General features: G+C 41.0%; 2 protein-coding genes across 2 annotated transcripts; one reads left to right on the forward strand and one right to left on the reverse strand.

The window, feature by feature from the left end:
• The first annotated feature begins 2,646 nt into the window (after positions 1-2,646).
• On the forward strand, positions 2,647-6,689 carry LOC117732772 (protein FAM180A-like). The gene is given in 3 exon segments (XM_034535939.1): positions 2,647-2,725; positions 6,156-6,253; positions 6,342-6,689. Coding segments are annotated over 3 exon segments (525 nt in total).
• A 567-nt stretch (positions 6,690-7,256) lies between these two features.
• zgc:110789 (Xan_ur_permease domain-containing protein) lies at positions 7,257-13,658 on the reverse strand. Its single transcript, XM_034534653.1, has 12 exons — positions 13,610-13,658; positions 12,783-12,923; positions 12,134-12,291; positions 10,782-10,941; positions 9,868-10,049; positions 9,095-9,215; positions 8,846-9,002; positions 8,464-8,717; positions 8,147-8,311; positions 7,933-8,041; positions 7,739-7,834; positions 7,257-7,525 (listed from the first exon to the last, which is right to left on the reverse strand). The coding sequence occupies exons 1-12, from the start codon at positions 13,655-13,657 to the stop codon at positions 7,257-7,259; spliced, it is 1,860 nt and encodes a 619-aa protein (XP_034390544.1). The 5' UTR covers position 13,658.
• Positions 13,659-16,835: the final 3,177 nt, after the last annotated feature.

Consider the following 16,835-nt stretch of genomic DNA (forward strand, 5'->3'; position numbering starts at 1 on the left):
ATTATCTGCATCGTCGTTGTCCATATTTGGCTGGCGCTTTGATGGAGAGAGAGGTTCTCGTTTTGGGAGTTAGTGCTGTTACTGACCATGTTCCCGAGAATGTTGTTGCACATATTCATTGGTGCGTTGAGGTGGTGGATACAGAGCTAGATTTGAAAATGTTGCCTTGGTGGTTTGCCATTTTCTTCATCATAAGCTGCTTCAAGGATTTCAGCTTCTGTGATAGCTGCGACAGCAGCGCCCTGAATCTTCCGTGCATGTAGGTTCGCCTGTAGCTCAGTTTTTCTTCTTTGCTGTTCCGTTCTTACTTTTAATTCGTCTGCCTCTATCCGTGCCTGCTTGATTAACATGTCTGCTTCTCTCAGAGTATACGAAGCTTTGACCCGAGCAGCTTCTTCTTTAGCTCTTGCCTTGGTCGCAGCAGAGCTGTGTGTTGAAGAACGGCTAGATTGGTTTGAGCGTTTGGAACAGGAGGAGTATTGAGACTGTTCATCTGATGTGTCTCGCAGAGGGTTTTCTTTTTTGTTTTCCTCCATAATAATCAGATGCTGGAGGATGTAGTGAAGGGCCATGTTGACTGCGTCGTCTGCAGACCTGTTGGCTCTGTAGGCGAACTGCAGGGGGTCCAGGAGTGGGTCGGTGATGGTCTTGAGGTGTGACAGGACCAAGCGTTCAAGGGACTTCAACGCTTGGAGTCAATTCATAGCTCGTTAGAGCTGTGCTGAGCTGTATCTGCGGTGTGCAATGTGTTTAATCCACTTTTCATTTGATAGGTGACTGAGTAATAGTCTTTTTACTATTCTGCTCTTGCTTGTATAAGTTAGCTTAGCAGATAGCTAACAGCAATAAGGGTCAAGCTCTCTGAGTGCTTTCTTTCAGAACAAGTTAGTGTGATCGATTTATGATATATGACAGGTTTAACTGGAATTTGGTAGACTGACGAAAGAGATTAGATGAGTAAAGAAGATGGAAACCATGAGTGTGAATAAAGATCGCGAGTAGTAGTATTGGTAAAGTACAGTAAAGTCCCACTTGTGGTGAACAGTGCAGATTACATGCAGTTGCATCATTATCCATGGGATATTGGATATAATGGTGACATCACCTTGCTAACAACTGCTGTTAGGCCACAGGCATGTCCTGTTGAACTTGTTTTCTCTTCAGCACTTCCAAGGTATAAAGTTCAAGTGTGACATTACACTGTACACATCACATTTTAGTGATCATAACTACTGACACATCATCACTGACCAGGAGATTGTCCATTTTCCATCTTATTTAATACAATCAAAAACACAAACACAGCAGTCATAACACAGGGCTTTATCCACCACTGAGTCACTGAGTAAGTACACCAACGTAGGAAAGGATAGGCACAGCCTAGAATAACATTTCTATTGAATTTACCTTTTGAAATAATAATATGTTTGTTCAAGTTATTCAGCTGTTATTCTTGGAGGTTTCCCAGAGGACGCAGGTCTCTTTCAGCACAGCGTGTGTCTGCATTCCTCCGCAGCAGCACGACTGCGACGTCTTCGCCTTGAGGCACAGCTTTGTCCAATTCTGACTGCCATGCGAGATCCTGAGGGCCAGGTGTATGGACATGACCTCTAGAAAATGTATTCGTGTGCTGTGTGCTCACATTTTGGCATCAGCCTGTATGCCCAAATGAAAGAAATTGTTGTTAAAATAGTGTTAAAACAAATAAAAGTGATATTTTATGGTTGCACCTCTGGTAGCTGTTCCTAAGGTTTGTGGAGAAGGTGACCTGAGCCAAGCAGTGAACAAAGTCTTCCTTTGTGGGTTCTGCATATGTTTTCTGCCCAGTACTCTGGGTGTGTTCAATGTATAATCAGAATGAATCACTTAGGAGTGTAACTTTTCCACATTTGTCCTCCTGAAGAACATAAACTGAGCTGGTTGCCATATGTCATCCTGTCACATTGGCTCCAACCCCCTGAAGGACTGATCTGTTGGTAAAAACAGAACTAACTTTGACCTGATACAGCTCCGAGGGGACAATACATATGCTCTCTCACCCAATCTGTTCTTCCGCCCACAAATAGAAGCCACGAGTGTATTAAATGGTTTCCATAAGTTTGGCGGGATGAACTGACGAGTTGCATAAAAAAAAAAATGCAGTCGATTTTAAGCTTTGACTGAAGGATCGGGATGCATAAAGTAAGTCCTGAATGAAGTATTCAGATGATAAAGAGGAAAACATTTCAGAGACGATGAGACGTAGAAAAATAAACCACAAAGAGAAATCTTGCCACCAAAGATGAAAATGCTGACAAGGACAATGAAGTGTCATTAACACATACATGTATATGGTGACAGGAGAGACATTGAAAAATGAGTGTGTGAACCTGATGACAACCAGCTGAAAGCATTAAAAAAAAGAGGTCCGCGTTTGAGGGGCAGAGAGAGAGAGAGAGACATCAGATCTTCAAGGGCGGGGTGGAGAAAAGAGCCCTGAGGACAGACGGAGTGAGCGAACAGCAGGGATGAAGAAGGTGTACGAGAGAAGGGAAGAAAAGGGAGAGGAGTGGTTGCTAGCAGCCATAAACACAGTGGATGAGAAGTTGAGACTCCTGTCCAGTCCCAGTTCCATACGACTAACATCGAGCGAGTGATCCGGCCACCATGCTGCCCTGGAGGATGGCCATCGTTGGTCTTTTCTACTTCTGCATCAGAGCAGGTGTCACGCAATATCGGACTCAAGGTAAGACCTGAACCGAAGTTCAGTGTTTTATTGCAGGAGAGCAAACTGTTCAGTTTTTGCATCAGCTTTTAAGAGGTTTCATTGCAAGAGGGTTCTCGTAAGAGAGCATCATAATATTTAGGAGCAATGCTATTCAATTTTAGGAATTCGATGCTGGATCTTTCCATATATTTCAATTTCTAAAACCCGTACTATTTTATAGAGAAATAGTCTTGGCTGTAGTGTTTCTTGGTTTTGGTGTAATTTTAAACCAGAAAAAGAATAATCCTCATCTTTTTATGTTCTTGCCAAACTCCAACTTCCAACTCTGAAGTTTTTACTGAAAACATATTGTACAAGCATGGTTTTGTAACGTGACCTCATTATGTGTATTGGACATGAGAACCTGTTTATCTCAGATATTTCACTGTTTATTCAGCAGAGTTAAAGCAATCCTCCTCCATGAAACTTGCTTTGTCTTGAGGAACATGTCCTCAGTCTCAGTAATGATACTAAGAGTAACACATTTAAATGTAATTGAACAAAATAGACATTGAGGGCTGCACGGTGGCATAGTGGCTAGCACTGTCAACTCACAGCAAGAGGGGCCCGGATTCGGTTCCCGTTCTGGGCTGTCCCCCTGTGTCAGGGTGGGTTCCCTCCGGGTTCTCCAGCTTCCTCCCACAGTCCAAAGACATGCAGCTCAGGTTAATTGGACGCTCTAAATCGCCCGTAGGTGTGAATGTGAGCATGACTGGTTGTCTCTATGTGTGCCTTGTGATAACCTATTGACCTGTCCAGGTGAACGCTTCCTTCGCCCATTGACAGCTGGGATCGGCTCCCGCGACGCTGAACAGGAAAAGCAGTTTGGATAATGGAATGGAAAATAAACACTGATACTGTGTCTTTCTAGTTAGAGCACATTTCACTTTGACACTCATCAAGCGACCAGGTTCAGACAGCATCTGCACCTGTTTCTAATAGCAAAACAATGGGAGGGACTAAAAGTGATATTAGAGAGGAAACTCATATCCTCTAGGGAATCAAAACCATACTGTTAGATATTCAGACCAGCTATGGTCAGATAATTCCTTTCATCTCAAATGTTTGGATCTTTTGTGATTTGATAAGTTCTCTTATCTCCCAATGAAAAAGCTCTTAGAGACATGAACAGAAGTTACAGAAGTGATGATGCATTCATGGCGACGATGAAACAATTCTGATGGTTGCATTTTCCGAGCAGCAATAAGAAGCACTTTGTCATAAAAAAAAACAAAAAAACTCAAAGTTTTGGTGTGAGTTGCCCTGTTTTGTAGTTTTCCTAGGAACTAGTTCCTTCATGAAACTGCTCACAACATGCTCTGTGGTTTATCTCGAGTAGCATGGTCATGGTTTCTGGAAATGCATTTAAATGTGACACTTTGAGCACCACGAGCCGAGTGACATATGCTCCCAATAAACTGGAGAGAAGCCTGATATCTCTACGGCCAATATCTCTAAAACTAGGCAACTCACACCAAAACAATCTAGACTGATAAATAGCACGACAGGAAAGGGGAACCATATGTACTTTTGAATCGTGGGTTAACTGTCCCTTCAGGTGTGCTCCCAAACAGCTCTTCTTTATCCCACACTGGCACCGTATCAGCTGGACATAACATCTTTGCTCCAGACGAGACTCCAGACAAAGCTGTATGGTTTTCATTGCACTGCAGCAGGTTAAAATGATGACACAAAGCGACAGTCCAGTCACAGTCACTCTACCACTGGCTTGAATTTGTACACGACAGGTTAGCTTCCTGTCTGTCTGCATTTTGACCTCCATCTGTTCAAATGGCTGGTCCCTTGAAAAGAAGTGAGCCCTCTGAAAACCTGCATGTATGTGCAGGTTTTCTCTCATACAAAACAAATGTTTATTTTTGTTGTTGTTGTTTTAATAAGTAAAGCTGATTATCTTTGTTTAAAAAAACAAACAGATTATTGCTTTTATAAAGAAAAAACATGATTAATGTTGTCTTTCATGCCCCCTCTAACTATTCGCCTTATGGGCACAAGTCACAGGACAAGTAATTAGCGTTGCATACTTGTAACATCGAGTCGAATATAAAAGACTAGTGTGTTTGTGTTTGGCCTACTGATGATACTGGACAGGAAATGAACACGGGGTCTAAATATCTCCCTAGTCTGGATTTCTTTCTTTCATTTCTTCTCCTTGATGAATAGCAAGGGCATTCTGTCATTAAATATTGGATGGATTGCCATGAAATACAGACATTCATGTCCCTCAGCAGATCTTACCCTCAGCCTTTGGCGATCTCCTGGCTTTTCTTCTCGCGCCAGCAGAAGTCGACTTGATAGTTTGATACCAAAATTAAACATTCATGTTCCCCCATTACTCTAAACTACTTTTGAGACTGACTTTGGATAAAATGTCAAACAACTATTGAACCGACGTACAGATTTTCTTGTTGCCCCTTCTGAAAACTTTGCGTATCCCCTCGATTTTCTTAGGGCAAAATAAAAAAAATAAAAGCCATGAGAAAATACCATGGATTTATTATAAGAAGTCAATATGCTGCCCGGCCATATGGATGACAATTGCTTGCCTAGTGCATAAGCCAAAAAAGTGGTTTGCTTCCTGCTAAGAATCTGTGTGTAGTACACATTTGTCATGTTGAGCATCTAGCACAAAGCACCTCGGTATATAGGGTTGGAGCTGTGTTTCTGCACAATTATGAGTATTTCATTTAACGCCGTAGTATTTGAGGAATGTCTGGGCAAATGTGTAATGTTTATACTTCCTCATGATCCGATGTGAGGTCCTGGGACAGGGATGTTGTATGTGTACAGATTGTAAAGCCCTCTGAGGCAAATTTGTAATTTGTGATATTGGGCTCTACAAAATAAACTGAATTGAATTGAATTGAACTCATGCTCCAATCATGAACTAGATTAGCTCATTTCTTAGACCTCATAGGATTGGTTGTGGTTGACACCCTGTTTTCGATCCCCATGCTGTGAAAATGACCCTGAGATACTAATCCCACATACACTGCATGCTAAAATCATCTGGAGCCCGTTGTACATCGTGTGTTACATCGCTTTTCATTCCTCTGCTGCCTTTGAAGTCTGAGGTCACGTCCCATTGCCTGCAGATAGAAGTCATCTGTAAGGTCAGAGATCGCAGCGGTTGAAATGCATATCATAGATTAACTGCAGTTTCTCCTGGTGAGAGCCTGATGAACCTGGGTCTCTCATGTGCCCGAACAGTTCAGAGTTTGTTTAAACTGCTTGTCACATGGATTTCCAGCTTAACTGGTTCAAGAAGCCTTTTTGGGTCCACAGCAGTAAATTACTCGACAAATACGTGAAAGGAAAGGTCTGCTCGGGAAACAGTTGTTGCTTTTCTACCATCCCTCATTCTCACTGTGTATCTCTCTTCACATACTAGCTCTATTCCCATCTGTAAGCAAAATTAAAAGAGGGGCGACAAGTTTGCCGAGGCCCACCTTCCACAACTCTATCGCTGACGTACATCTATTATTTGAGGTGAGACACGTACATCTATAAATTAGTGTAAAACCAGCTAATAAACCTCAATGAACACTGAGCAGTTCTTCTTCTTTTCATCATTTAGATCCTGCTGACTGGCATCAACTTTGAGGCAAGTGGAGAGTTTTCAGTTCAAGATGCTGAGCTGGCTTCCCTCCGCAAGACAAGAAACCTGGAAGTAATCTGTGAGGAGATCATTCCCAAGAAGCTATCCGATGTGTTCAGGCTCATCTCTGGCCTTTCACACCACATTGGTCACCTGCATCAGGAAGATTTTGAGCGCACCCTGTTGACCTTGGTATACACCGCCCAGGGGATGGTCAATTCTTCGACTGAACACCAACGGCGCATGTGGGCCGAGTCTTTTGTCAGTTTGTACAAATTCATCAAGCAGGATCTGACTGAGTGAAATCCTGATGTTGCTGCCCAATGAAAAAGGTCCATAAAGATTAGTGGGTGGTCTTGGTTGGTGCATTGAGGAAACAATGGCAGGCTGTAAGGAGCCTGGGAGAGAAATCCTGCCAGAACCTATAACACACTGTTGCCACAAATAAGTAAAGCGCATTGAATGATAATGACACAATTATTACATTATTTACTGTAACAGCGAAGTTAATTCAAACATGAGGCACTGCATAAACATGTAATTCTTTATAAGATGTATATGCTGAATGCAACAACAAAAAAACATTAAACATAATAGATCTACGTTTCAGTCTTTTTTTCACTAACACCTGGTTGTGATCACATTCTAAAACTGATAAGACCAAATACATCTAATAAAACAGCAAGCAAACTAAATAATTAGTTTTACTCAAGTGGTATGCTTGATGAATATTTATAAAATAAATCTACCATATTCATCTATTATCATTTATAATAATTCATAATAATCAGATACTTACGAACCTCCCTAAAAAAAAATGTGACAGTACAGTGTATTTAACAAATGAAAGGAAGTCCACACTGAGCTGCCTTTTTGCTGAAGTGAGTAAACGACTCACAGAGCAACTCCAGTTATGATCTGTGAAGGCTCTGGATGGCCAAGTTGCTGGTTGGGCTCCGGGGCATTAGTATCCGCTGTGCATCCATCCAGGGGGGAGGGCTCACCAGGAGGGCAGAAAAGCACGTACCGGAGCCAGGAGGAAGAAGACAAGTAAGAGCTGATGCCGAAGGGAAGGTTGTAGACTTCTCCGCTCTCCAGTGTGTTGCTGGAGTCGTCCTCGTGAGCTTTGTTCCACGCCAGGATGCCTCGTTCATGCTTTGATCCTGTTAACACGTGTTAAAAGTGTTAAACCATACTATTATGGTCTACTGAAGACTCTTCACTTGACATTTGTGCTGGATTGCTAGGATTGCATATCACATATTTTTTAAATGTTATTTTGCCGTTAATATGACAACAATATAGTGACTTAATTGAGATGAGGATTTAGATTACTTAAACATAAAAAAACTAATACTTCAATGTAAAAAGAATACCTGGAATTGTGTTGTCCAGTATGAAACCAAAGAAACCTCCTACAAACATACTGGTTGTCAGAAGTACCTGCAGCACATGGTCAAGTTCAATGACACCTGAACACAACACAATGAAAATATTAAAAATAATCAAGTAAAAGTAGGATGTTTTGTCTGAAAATTACAGATTATATAGTGATATTTAATTAATGTACCTGTAGCAATAGCTCTGGGGTTCTTAAATATCCAGTTGGGAATTACCAGACCAGAGAACATGGAGAAGCCAAAAATGAAGATGTTTCGAGAAGAATTCATATCAGCATACTGAGAATGTGAGAAAGAAAAATAGAAAAAAAGATTTTCACCAACATTTAGGTCAATGTAAAAAAAACATGTCTGCAGAAATGATTCAGGTTTTAGAGTGTGTACCTGGAGATTAGAAACTCCTGCTGCAGAGATGACGCCAAACATAACCATGAACATCCCTCCAACCACAGGTGATGGGATAGTGGTGAATATGGCACCCACTTTACCAAACACACCCATGGCAACCATTAAGACCCCGCTGGCTACAATCACCATGCGACTGCCCACCTGCGAAAAGAACAGACAGAAAAAGAAAAGGCTACTTGTGAAACTGTCTGCATTTAAACAACATCAATAAACCAGAAAAGAAACAAAAAAGGTTATGCTTAAATGTGTCAGTTTGAGAAAATAACTTCCAGATATGCTCAGGCTCGTGTTACCTTTGTAATACCGAGGGCTCCAACATTCTCGCTGTATGACGTGGTACCGTTTCCTGTTCCGTAGGCTCCAGCCAGCAGACAGCCCAGTCCCTCAATGCCAATCCCCCTGTTGATCGCGTGTTTCGGGGGAGGTGGAGCCCCAGACAGCCTGGCACAAGCGTGGTAGTCTCCTACAGACTCTATCATGGAGGAAATCACACCAGCCAAGATGCCAACCACCCCTGCGAGGCTCACAGTCGGCATCCCCCACTGACCTAAGTTTGGATTCAAACACAAGGAAACAAAGAATGACACAGTGTCGTTAACCTGCAAACCCTTCTTTTTATATTCACTTTTTCATTCAGGAAAAGTCACTTCAGGTGATAGTTTGTCAGCCTTTTACCTGGGTATGCAAAACTGAACCAGGGAGCTTGGCTCACAACATCTCCCTTCAGATCAGTACGGGCCAGGTAGCCGTACTGGTCGGGATCAGTAGGAAATACATTGTAGATTGTCAAAATGTAGCAAATGAGCCAAGACAAAGTTATTCCAAGCAGGACCTGAGGGCACAGAGAAAAAAAAGAATAAAGTCTCAAGATTAAATTAATAATTTAATTAATATATCTCAATCCACTTGTTTGATGCTACATACAGGGAGAATCTGAAAGATGTAGACACGGGAGATGTGCAGCTTTTTCTTCTTGCTGAACGTAGGAAAGGGCACAGGTATGTGACGGAGGTACTGCGAGAACAGGATGATCAGTGCTGTGGTACTGTGTGAGACAGGGACAAAGACATTTATTTATATATATATATATATATAAACTGGAGTTATCTCATCACTGGAGGACCACGAGCATGAAGTATGTCTAAAAGGCGTTACGCAGCATTGATGCCAGCCAAGAGCTACCCAAACAACCAGTGGAGCGAAACTTCAGCAGACTACTTTGGATGCGACGTGCGGGAGAACTGTCGATAAACCAACTCAAGATAAATAAACAAATGCCTCGGCCAAGTGGAGAGCAGCAGACTGCAGGCCGATTCCTGCCGTGGAAGATGACGGTCTGAGGAGCGTCCTTAGAAACACAACGAAAGACGGCGCGTATGAGCCTCAAGACGCACCGTCGATTTATTAGAAACAAAGCGGACAACAAAATGTAACTGCTCAACCTGCATCACTGAAAGTGTTTATTTTTTCAGAGGCTTTACAGACTAAAAGGTCCCCTGCACAGTAAATTCCAGCTGTTTTTTATTTTTTTTGCTAGACCTGTTTGTTTTTAAACAGATTTATATACCGTATTTTCCGCACTAGCATAGCCACATCGAATTAGAAAAAATAATACAATGGCAGACTTGAAATTGAAAAAAAACTTTATCAGAATAATCCCAAACCCTAAAATGACACTGTTTGGGAATTGTACCCACATGCTGGAGATGCCCCAGTGGTTGCCAGCACTGGTACCAGCTGAGTCAAACAGGGACAGTCCAATGAGAGAGATGGTGGGAGCGATGGTGAGAGGTCCAATGAAGCGCATGAAGAGGCCGATGAGGCCGGAGAACCCAACAAACACCTGGAAGAGTGAGCCCACCATAATGGACCCCTGCAGCTGAGGAAAGACAAGTAAGATGATGTCAAAATGTGGCCTCAATAATTACAACGGTATACCAGGATAGAGCTTTGTAGCTATTATCATTGTCACATTGTTATGCAAATTACACCTTGGGTTGAATAGCTGTTTCGACCAATGGTACTGTTTAATTCAACATCCAATTTATGTCAGGAAGCCAAGGTGCACAATTAATATATAAAGGAACACTATTATTTGTGTAATTTCAAACAAAGGTTAGAACAAATGCAAAACACAATGTAATAACTGTTAGAAGAGTACATTTGTGAATGGTTCACAAAGAAAGTGAAAGTGCATAACACAGGTGTAGAATACATCTCAAGGAATCAGTTTATGGGAGAGAGGTCAACAGAGAGGTCAACAGAAGGTCCAAAACCAACTGATCAAAGCACTTTTCCCATTGAACACGTTGCAAACACAAGCTATTGGTTTGCTTCCACTTCTAAAATACCAGTTGTTTGGTTTTGGAAAAAGATCAACAACTAAGTTTAAAAAAAAGGTAGAAGAGGGAGATTTCTGTGCAGCTTAGATATATTTCACATCATACAAAAGTTCTTTGTCAGATTATCCTATGGATCTCACACTTCAATAGTAATCTGGGGTTCACGGGTTAAAAATTGGCCAGTGGCCATTTTACATACCATTTAAATACCTTTTAGAGAAACGTTTAGAGTTACGCTGTCAGTCGTTGTCAGATGTTTTTTTTCTTACCGCTCTCATTCGACTCTGCCACACCTCAATGAAGTCTGTGGAGGACGTGTTGACGAGGCTGGCATTTTGGGTCCAAGCAGGACATGTCCACTCTGGCATGGACAGCATTGCCATGGAAGGAGCCAGCAATGTGAAGGTACCACCTTGGAGAATGGGAAGTCTGGGAATGTCAAAGAGATATCAGGAGGGCAATTAAGTGAAGTGAGCCAGGCAGATATGAAATCAGGATTGGAGGATTTATAGACAGGTTACATTTTTTATCACGTCAGATGTTGCGCATGAACGGGTAAATCAACAACCAAGTCCAACTCAAGAGTCTATCTGTGCAGTCCCGTTTTCTTACACTCATGATAATATGCATGATTTAAATCATGCGCTCTCGAACTGGGCTGCCTGTTGTATCAAGAGTTAACCGAGTTAAAGTCATCTGCTGTGTCCTAATCCTCATTCTGCTGCTCAAATTACTGTAAACAATTCACATCAGACTTAACATGTCTCACAGAAAGTCAGAATCGTCTTTTATGGCAAACATGGAAAGGTCAAGGGAATGTTGAAGACGCATCTTTTGATGGGAGTTTACAATGTTTTCATCCAAAGGGGCACAAATAATTAGTGTTATCTTTTAATTTGAGCTTCGGGCTGTTTTCCTTACCGCTGACCTCCAGGTATTTGGATGGAGACCAGAAAGCAGCAGTGGTGCAAAGCCAGGGGAATGCCGATTTAGCAATAGCTAGATTCCAAACATAATAAGATTGAAATTCATTCCCTAATCCTACTGTGACACCAATATTCAGAGAATCTGCACAAACATAGTTCAGGTTCAGAGCAACAAAAAGTGGTTGAAGTGTGTAGGGCTCTCTAACTAAAATCAGCCGTTGTATCATGTCTCCGTGTGTCACATTGAGTTGCGTTGTCACTTCGGGAAAGGGCTTGCTGTCTTGATTTATTCTTTTGGGTACTCTGTTTCTGGCATTTTACAAATTGTATCATATTGTATCTGTTTGTATTGTTTTGCATCATATTGCATCAAACTGTATTTGTATTATACAGTCTGTAGGTTTTTGGGACCTAAATAGAAATGCAGTGGCAACAAACAATTAGGTAGGTTATCTCAATACGTAATTATTTCTTGAACATATTCTTTCCTCATCACAGCTAAACATACCGTAACAATTGAAAGGATACTAAGGTCCAAGTTCTCCGTTAATTCACCCTGACATGTCAGAGTGAACGATGTCTTATCTCAGGGGATAAGATCCTGAAGTTAGACATAGAAACCAAGTATGTCGATTGAACATGTATCAGCCAAACGTCTTCCTGCTCACCGAACTACCTCTCCTTCACTTCCTTACCTAATGCCGAAAGTAACTTGCAGCAGAGTGCAAATACCAGAGACGAAGAAGATGGTGCTGATGAGGTGGCTCTGTGTGAGGCCGTCATACTGCAGACACAACCCCTGAGACAGGATTAATGGGATGGCGATGATTCCCCCAAATGCCGTCAAACAGTGCTGAGAGAGAAAAGGATGGGGGAACGATATCGAGAGACACATTTAGTTCATGTCAGATGTACATAAGGAGAAATTAATACGTTTTGTATATGCTGGGGGGTAATAATCATCCAAACACAAGCTAATATTTACGTGTTTGTAGTAAGTCAGTGGACTACATATATACTTGGAATGGCCTGTGATCGATGCTGTAATATGGGCAAATACAGCTAAGTCAGGTCTTCAGAGGAAAAGTCTGACAGATAAACACATTAAAAAACTCAGTGACTTTACCATCTCAACTGTATCTGAAGCAAATTTCACAATCAGGCATATGTAAATAAGAACAAGTCTAACAAAGCATAAAGGAAACGTACAACAAGCGTGTGACACTGTGGTCGTGTTTGCATTGTTACATCATAATATTTAGAAGCTTTGCTACATGGTCTCTTAATCAGGAAATGACTCGAGCCCCATTGTCCAACAGGCTTTAAAACCCTCCGCTGACGTACCTGGATGCCGAGGATGATGCACAGGTACCAAGGAGGTACATCCGTCACGCAATATATCAGCTTGTTGCTGTCCCCCTCCATGGACATGTCCATTTTTTCTTCATGTTTTGAGTCAGGTAGATCACAAAAGTGGCCTTCAAGCTTCAATTAGTCAGACAGAGAAACAGAAAGAGGTCTATGAAGGACGAATAATGCGATGCTGCAGCTCTTTGTTTTGCACTGTGGCAATCTGTGATTGTGTTATACGGGTATAATCTCACAGAATTCTTTAATGCTCGTTCAACCAGAACAACTTTGGGACGCCCATAGAACTGACAATTCCTTGAAAGGGAAATTCATTAAAATCTGATAGCTCGTGACTTTCAATTAAGTTAGTCAGATGAGAAACACGCTTTCAAGTCCAGACAAATTATCAGCACTTTTGAATATAGTTCAGATGTGGACGACAACCTCCTCTGACTAAACAACGTGTCACTAATTGTTTTCAGTGCAGTGATTTCCAGCATGGAGGAGCAAGAATGTGGATTACTGTTGCCATGACGCGACTTTTCCCGCTATTCGTGTGTCAATTATTAACTGATCAAAACATATTTTGGCTCAACTATTACCCAGTGCAGTTAGAGAGGAGATAAATCCACAAGTGAAAGTTATAGTTACAGGCCATAAGTGTCCACATTCACACACTTTAAAAGTAAATCATGGGATTTACTTTAAGTTCTGGAATAGCTTCACAAGAACATTATAAGTTTGTCATTTTTTTTCAAAACGTTTTCTCGTTAAAAAACAGAAAGGGAAAAAAAGTGAGCAAAAAAAAAGGTTATACTTACTGCAAATGCGTAGTTGTCAAGACCATTGCTCTCCTTTCCTGGAGCCATGTCAGCCTGAAGGTTCTGCTGGTGATCTTCTGAGCCCGAATACAAAAAAGGAAAGTGAGAAAGCATCAGCGAGAGGGGAGGGAACACATCCAGAAAGCGCGGGAGAGTCCGTTAGAGAAGGGGGGAGAGCCTGGAGGTCGGAGTAGGGGTTGAGTGTGCACTTTGGAAGGAAGGAGCAGAGTTTATTTTTGAGACGGCTCGCGCTTGTTGAATGAAATAAGTCCCGCCAGCAGCTCATGTGAGCCCAATTACAACAGTAGCAGCAGCTGACCAACTAGCATCTGGTAGGTAGGAGATAGCATTTGTTTCTCTTTCTCAGTTTCACTCAAACACACTCCTAATCGCACTACAATACCCCCTTTTAGAAGCTTGGAGAGCATAAAAATATATCATTTATTGAGAGGGGTATTTCGGCCTCTTTAGCTGTAGGAGCAGGGCCTGCAAGGCAATACGCGGTCTATTCTCTGTTGTTTAAAGTCATATTTCTGTAGAGGGAGTGAATAGTGTAAACCCAGGCTTCGAAGCACAGCGTAGTTATGTCTTTCTTTGTTTTATGTTTTATAGAAGGCAAAATCTCCCTTTCGATCACATGTTGTCACATGGTGCAAATCTCTCAGTGATGACGGGATGAAGTTCAGTCAATGGTAACTTCATTTATTCATTACCCAAACAGTTCCATTTCCCCTAAATGGTATATGATTCACTTATATTTTTAGTCTAAATTAAGAGTTTGATAGCGGCCCACATCTACTTTATTAAGGAAGCCGTATTTTGTGAGAGGAAGCTCAGATTCTCACACGTGTGGAATGTGTTTGTCATCGTGTTCACGGCATCGCGTTTGATCAGAGGAACATCTTACCGCAGAATAAATCCAGACACAGTCACCTCCTTCCGCTGCCTCTCCTCAAGTTGTTCTTACTATTTTTATTACTATTCCTATCACCTCTGCAATTTATGAAATCATTTAAAAGTGCATTCTATGCAGTCCTCGGTACACAGAATACCAGCTGTAGGGTCCTGTGTGTATGTATCATCTAAATAAGCAGCTGGTCTTTATGATGTTAGAGCCTATAGAAAAATGCAATTATGAAATAATTTAAGGAAATACAGGTTCTCTGCTGTATGATTTTTAATTTATTTTTAATGTGATTACTTTCCATAAAAACTTGTATTAGAAATAGTAAAACATGCACTATTCTAGCTTATTCTTCTATTCTATCTCTAAGTCTCTACACCTTCCGTCGCAAACTAAAAACTAAAAACACATCTTTTTTGACTATACCTTGAATATGGAAGGTAGCGCCGTAGTAGCACTTTAGTACCACTTAAATGTCTCTTACTGTTAGCACTTTGTAGTTTAACTTTATTGAAGAAATTGTACTTTATTGATGTTGTTTGTAGTTGTACTCATGGTTGAATGCACTTATTGTAAGTCACTTTGGATAAAAGCATCAGCTAAATGACATGTAATGTAATGTAATGTATGCATGTACACAATTTCATGTCAACCCATCAAATATTATATGATATTATGATATTTCCGTTTGTATCTGTTTATTTGACAGAAAACAAGTTAATTATCTTTGAGACCATCAGTAGGAAACTATACAACTGATATTTATCTGGACCATTGATGTTTTCCATTTGATGCATAATTTAAAAAAAACATTTTTTTTGCGTAACTTTTATTTTCACTGTTATAGACTGACAGAAAGAAAGAATGGAGGCTTGAAAGAAATGCACCAAATGGAATGGATGAAGGAAATTGAGCTCACATGAAACTTGCAAAGCACAGAGCGAGGCAGCGGAGAGACATCCTGAGGGCATCTGCTCTGTGTGCATATGACTGGATGCAGCACATACTACGCTGTGATCAGTCACATGGCATGGAGCGAAGTCCTGGGATTGGTGCGATTATTCTTTCGTATCACTTTATGAAAGACGGATTAAGCCAGAATCGTGTTATGCATGTGTGAATGTAAGCCGTGAACATATTTTAACCTCCCCAGCCGGTGGTTGAACTGGCCGTGATAATAAGCCCATGTTGTCAGCTGCTCATTAAAGCTTGTTAATAATGTCTGTGTAAACATGAATCATCTGTGTGAGCGTGTGTCCAGTCACCAAACATCGCCAATGTGTAGTGGAGAAAGAAGGAAGAACTTTCCTTCTTCCCATCTGGATTCAACCAATGTAATATATGGTATTAATGTTATGAACCCAAACACGAGGGCGTTAGATGTTCCGACGTTTATGGGATGTCCACAACAAGTATAAAGCAGAAATAGTGGATGACGGAAGTTATAACTGTTTCCACAGAGTAAAGCCACGGAGATAAGCCACGCCCCCTCTAAGGCGCAAATAAAGCGAATGACGCTCATGTGATGGCGACATCTGATTGGCTACAGCTAGGTCTATGTTGAAAAAACGCATTTGCGGATCTAGCCACCGCAGGGGAGTCTCATAAATCCACACACACGTGAAGAATCCACAAACAAATGCAGTGCGATTGACAAATAAATAAACACAGACACGTCGTTCTGCGTGTATTTGTGAGTCTAATTTATTTGTAAATCCTTCTGTGTGCATTTGTAAATCAAAAATATTTGTAAATTGTTCTGTGCGCATTTGTAAATCTTGTGTTTGCATTTGTAAGTCTCTCTGTGTGCATTTGTAATTATTGAGACTGATCTGACCCCATACATCTGAGTGTCTGCGTCGAGCTGTAACTCAGAGACACATGATCGCATTAGAGACGGTGTATTTATTAAACGTGTGTCTGTGAGACTACACCATAATCGAATTGGGAGAGGGGCAGCGTGCACTCAATCTCTGAGTGGACAGGGAATCTTTTACAGAATAATGTGTTGCACGTGTGAGCAGAACATCAATATTGTTTTCATTTAGAGGTCAAAATGTGAACAAAAAAGCGATTTAAAAAAAGGCATTTACACTTGCTCAAAATGAGTTGTGTGAGAATTGAACATGAAACATTGTTAAGGTTTGGTCAGTATTATTAGAGATTATTATTATTAACCAATATTTTTATCATGTAAAATCAAAGTTGCTATTCTCAACCCAGAATTTATATTTATTTATTTATTTTTTACAGTTTTACAAAATACCATATATTGTTTTTTATTTGTAGTATTTCGTAGCAATATAATCCTTTTTATCTTAT

The sequence above is a fragment of the Cyclopterus lumpus genome, chromosome 6 (assembly GCF_009769545.1).
Source record: "Cyclopterus lumpus isolate fCycLum1 chromosome 6, fCycLum1.pri, whole genome shotgun sequence".
NCBI classification, from domain to species: domain Eukaryota; kingdom Metazoa; phylum Chordata; class Actinopteri; order Perciformes; family Cyclopteridae; genus Cyclopterus; species Cyclopterus lumpus.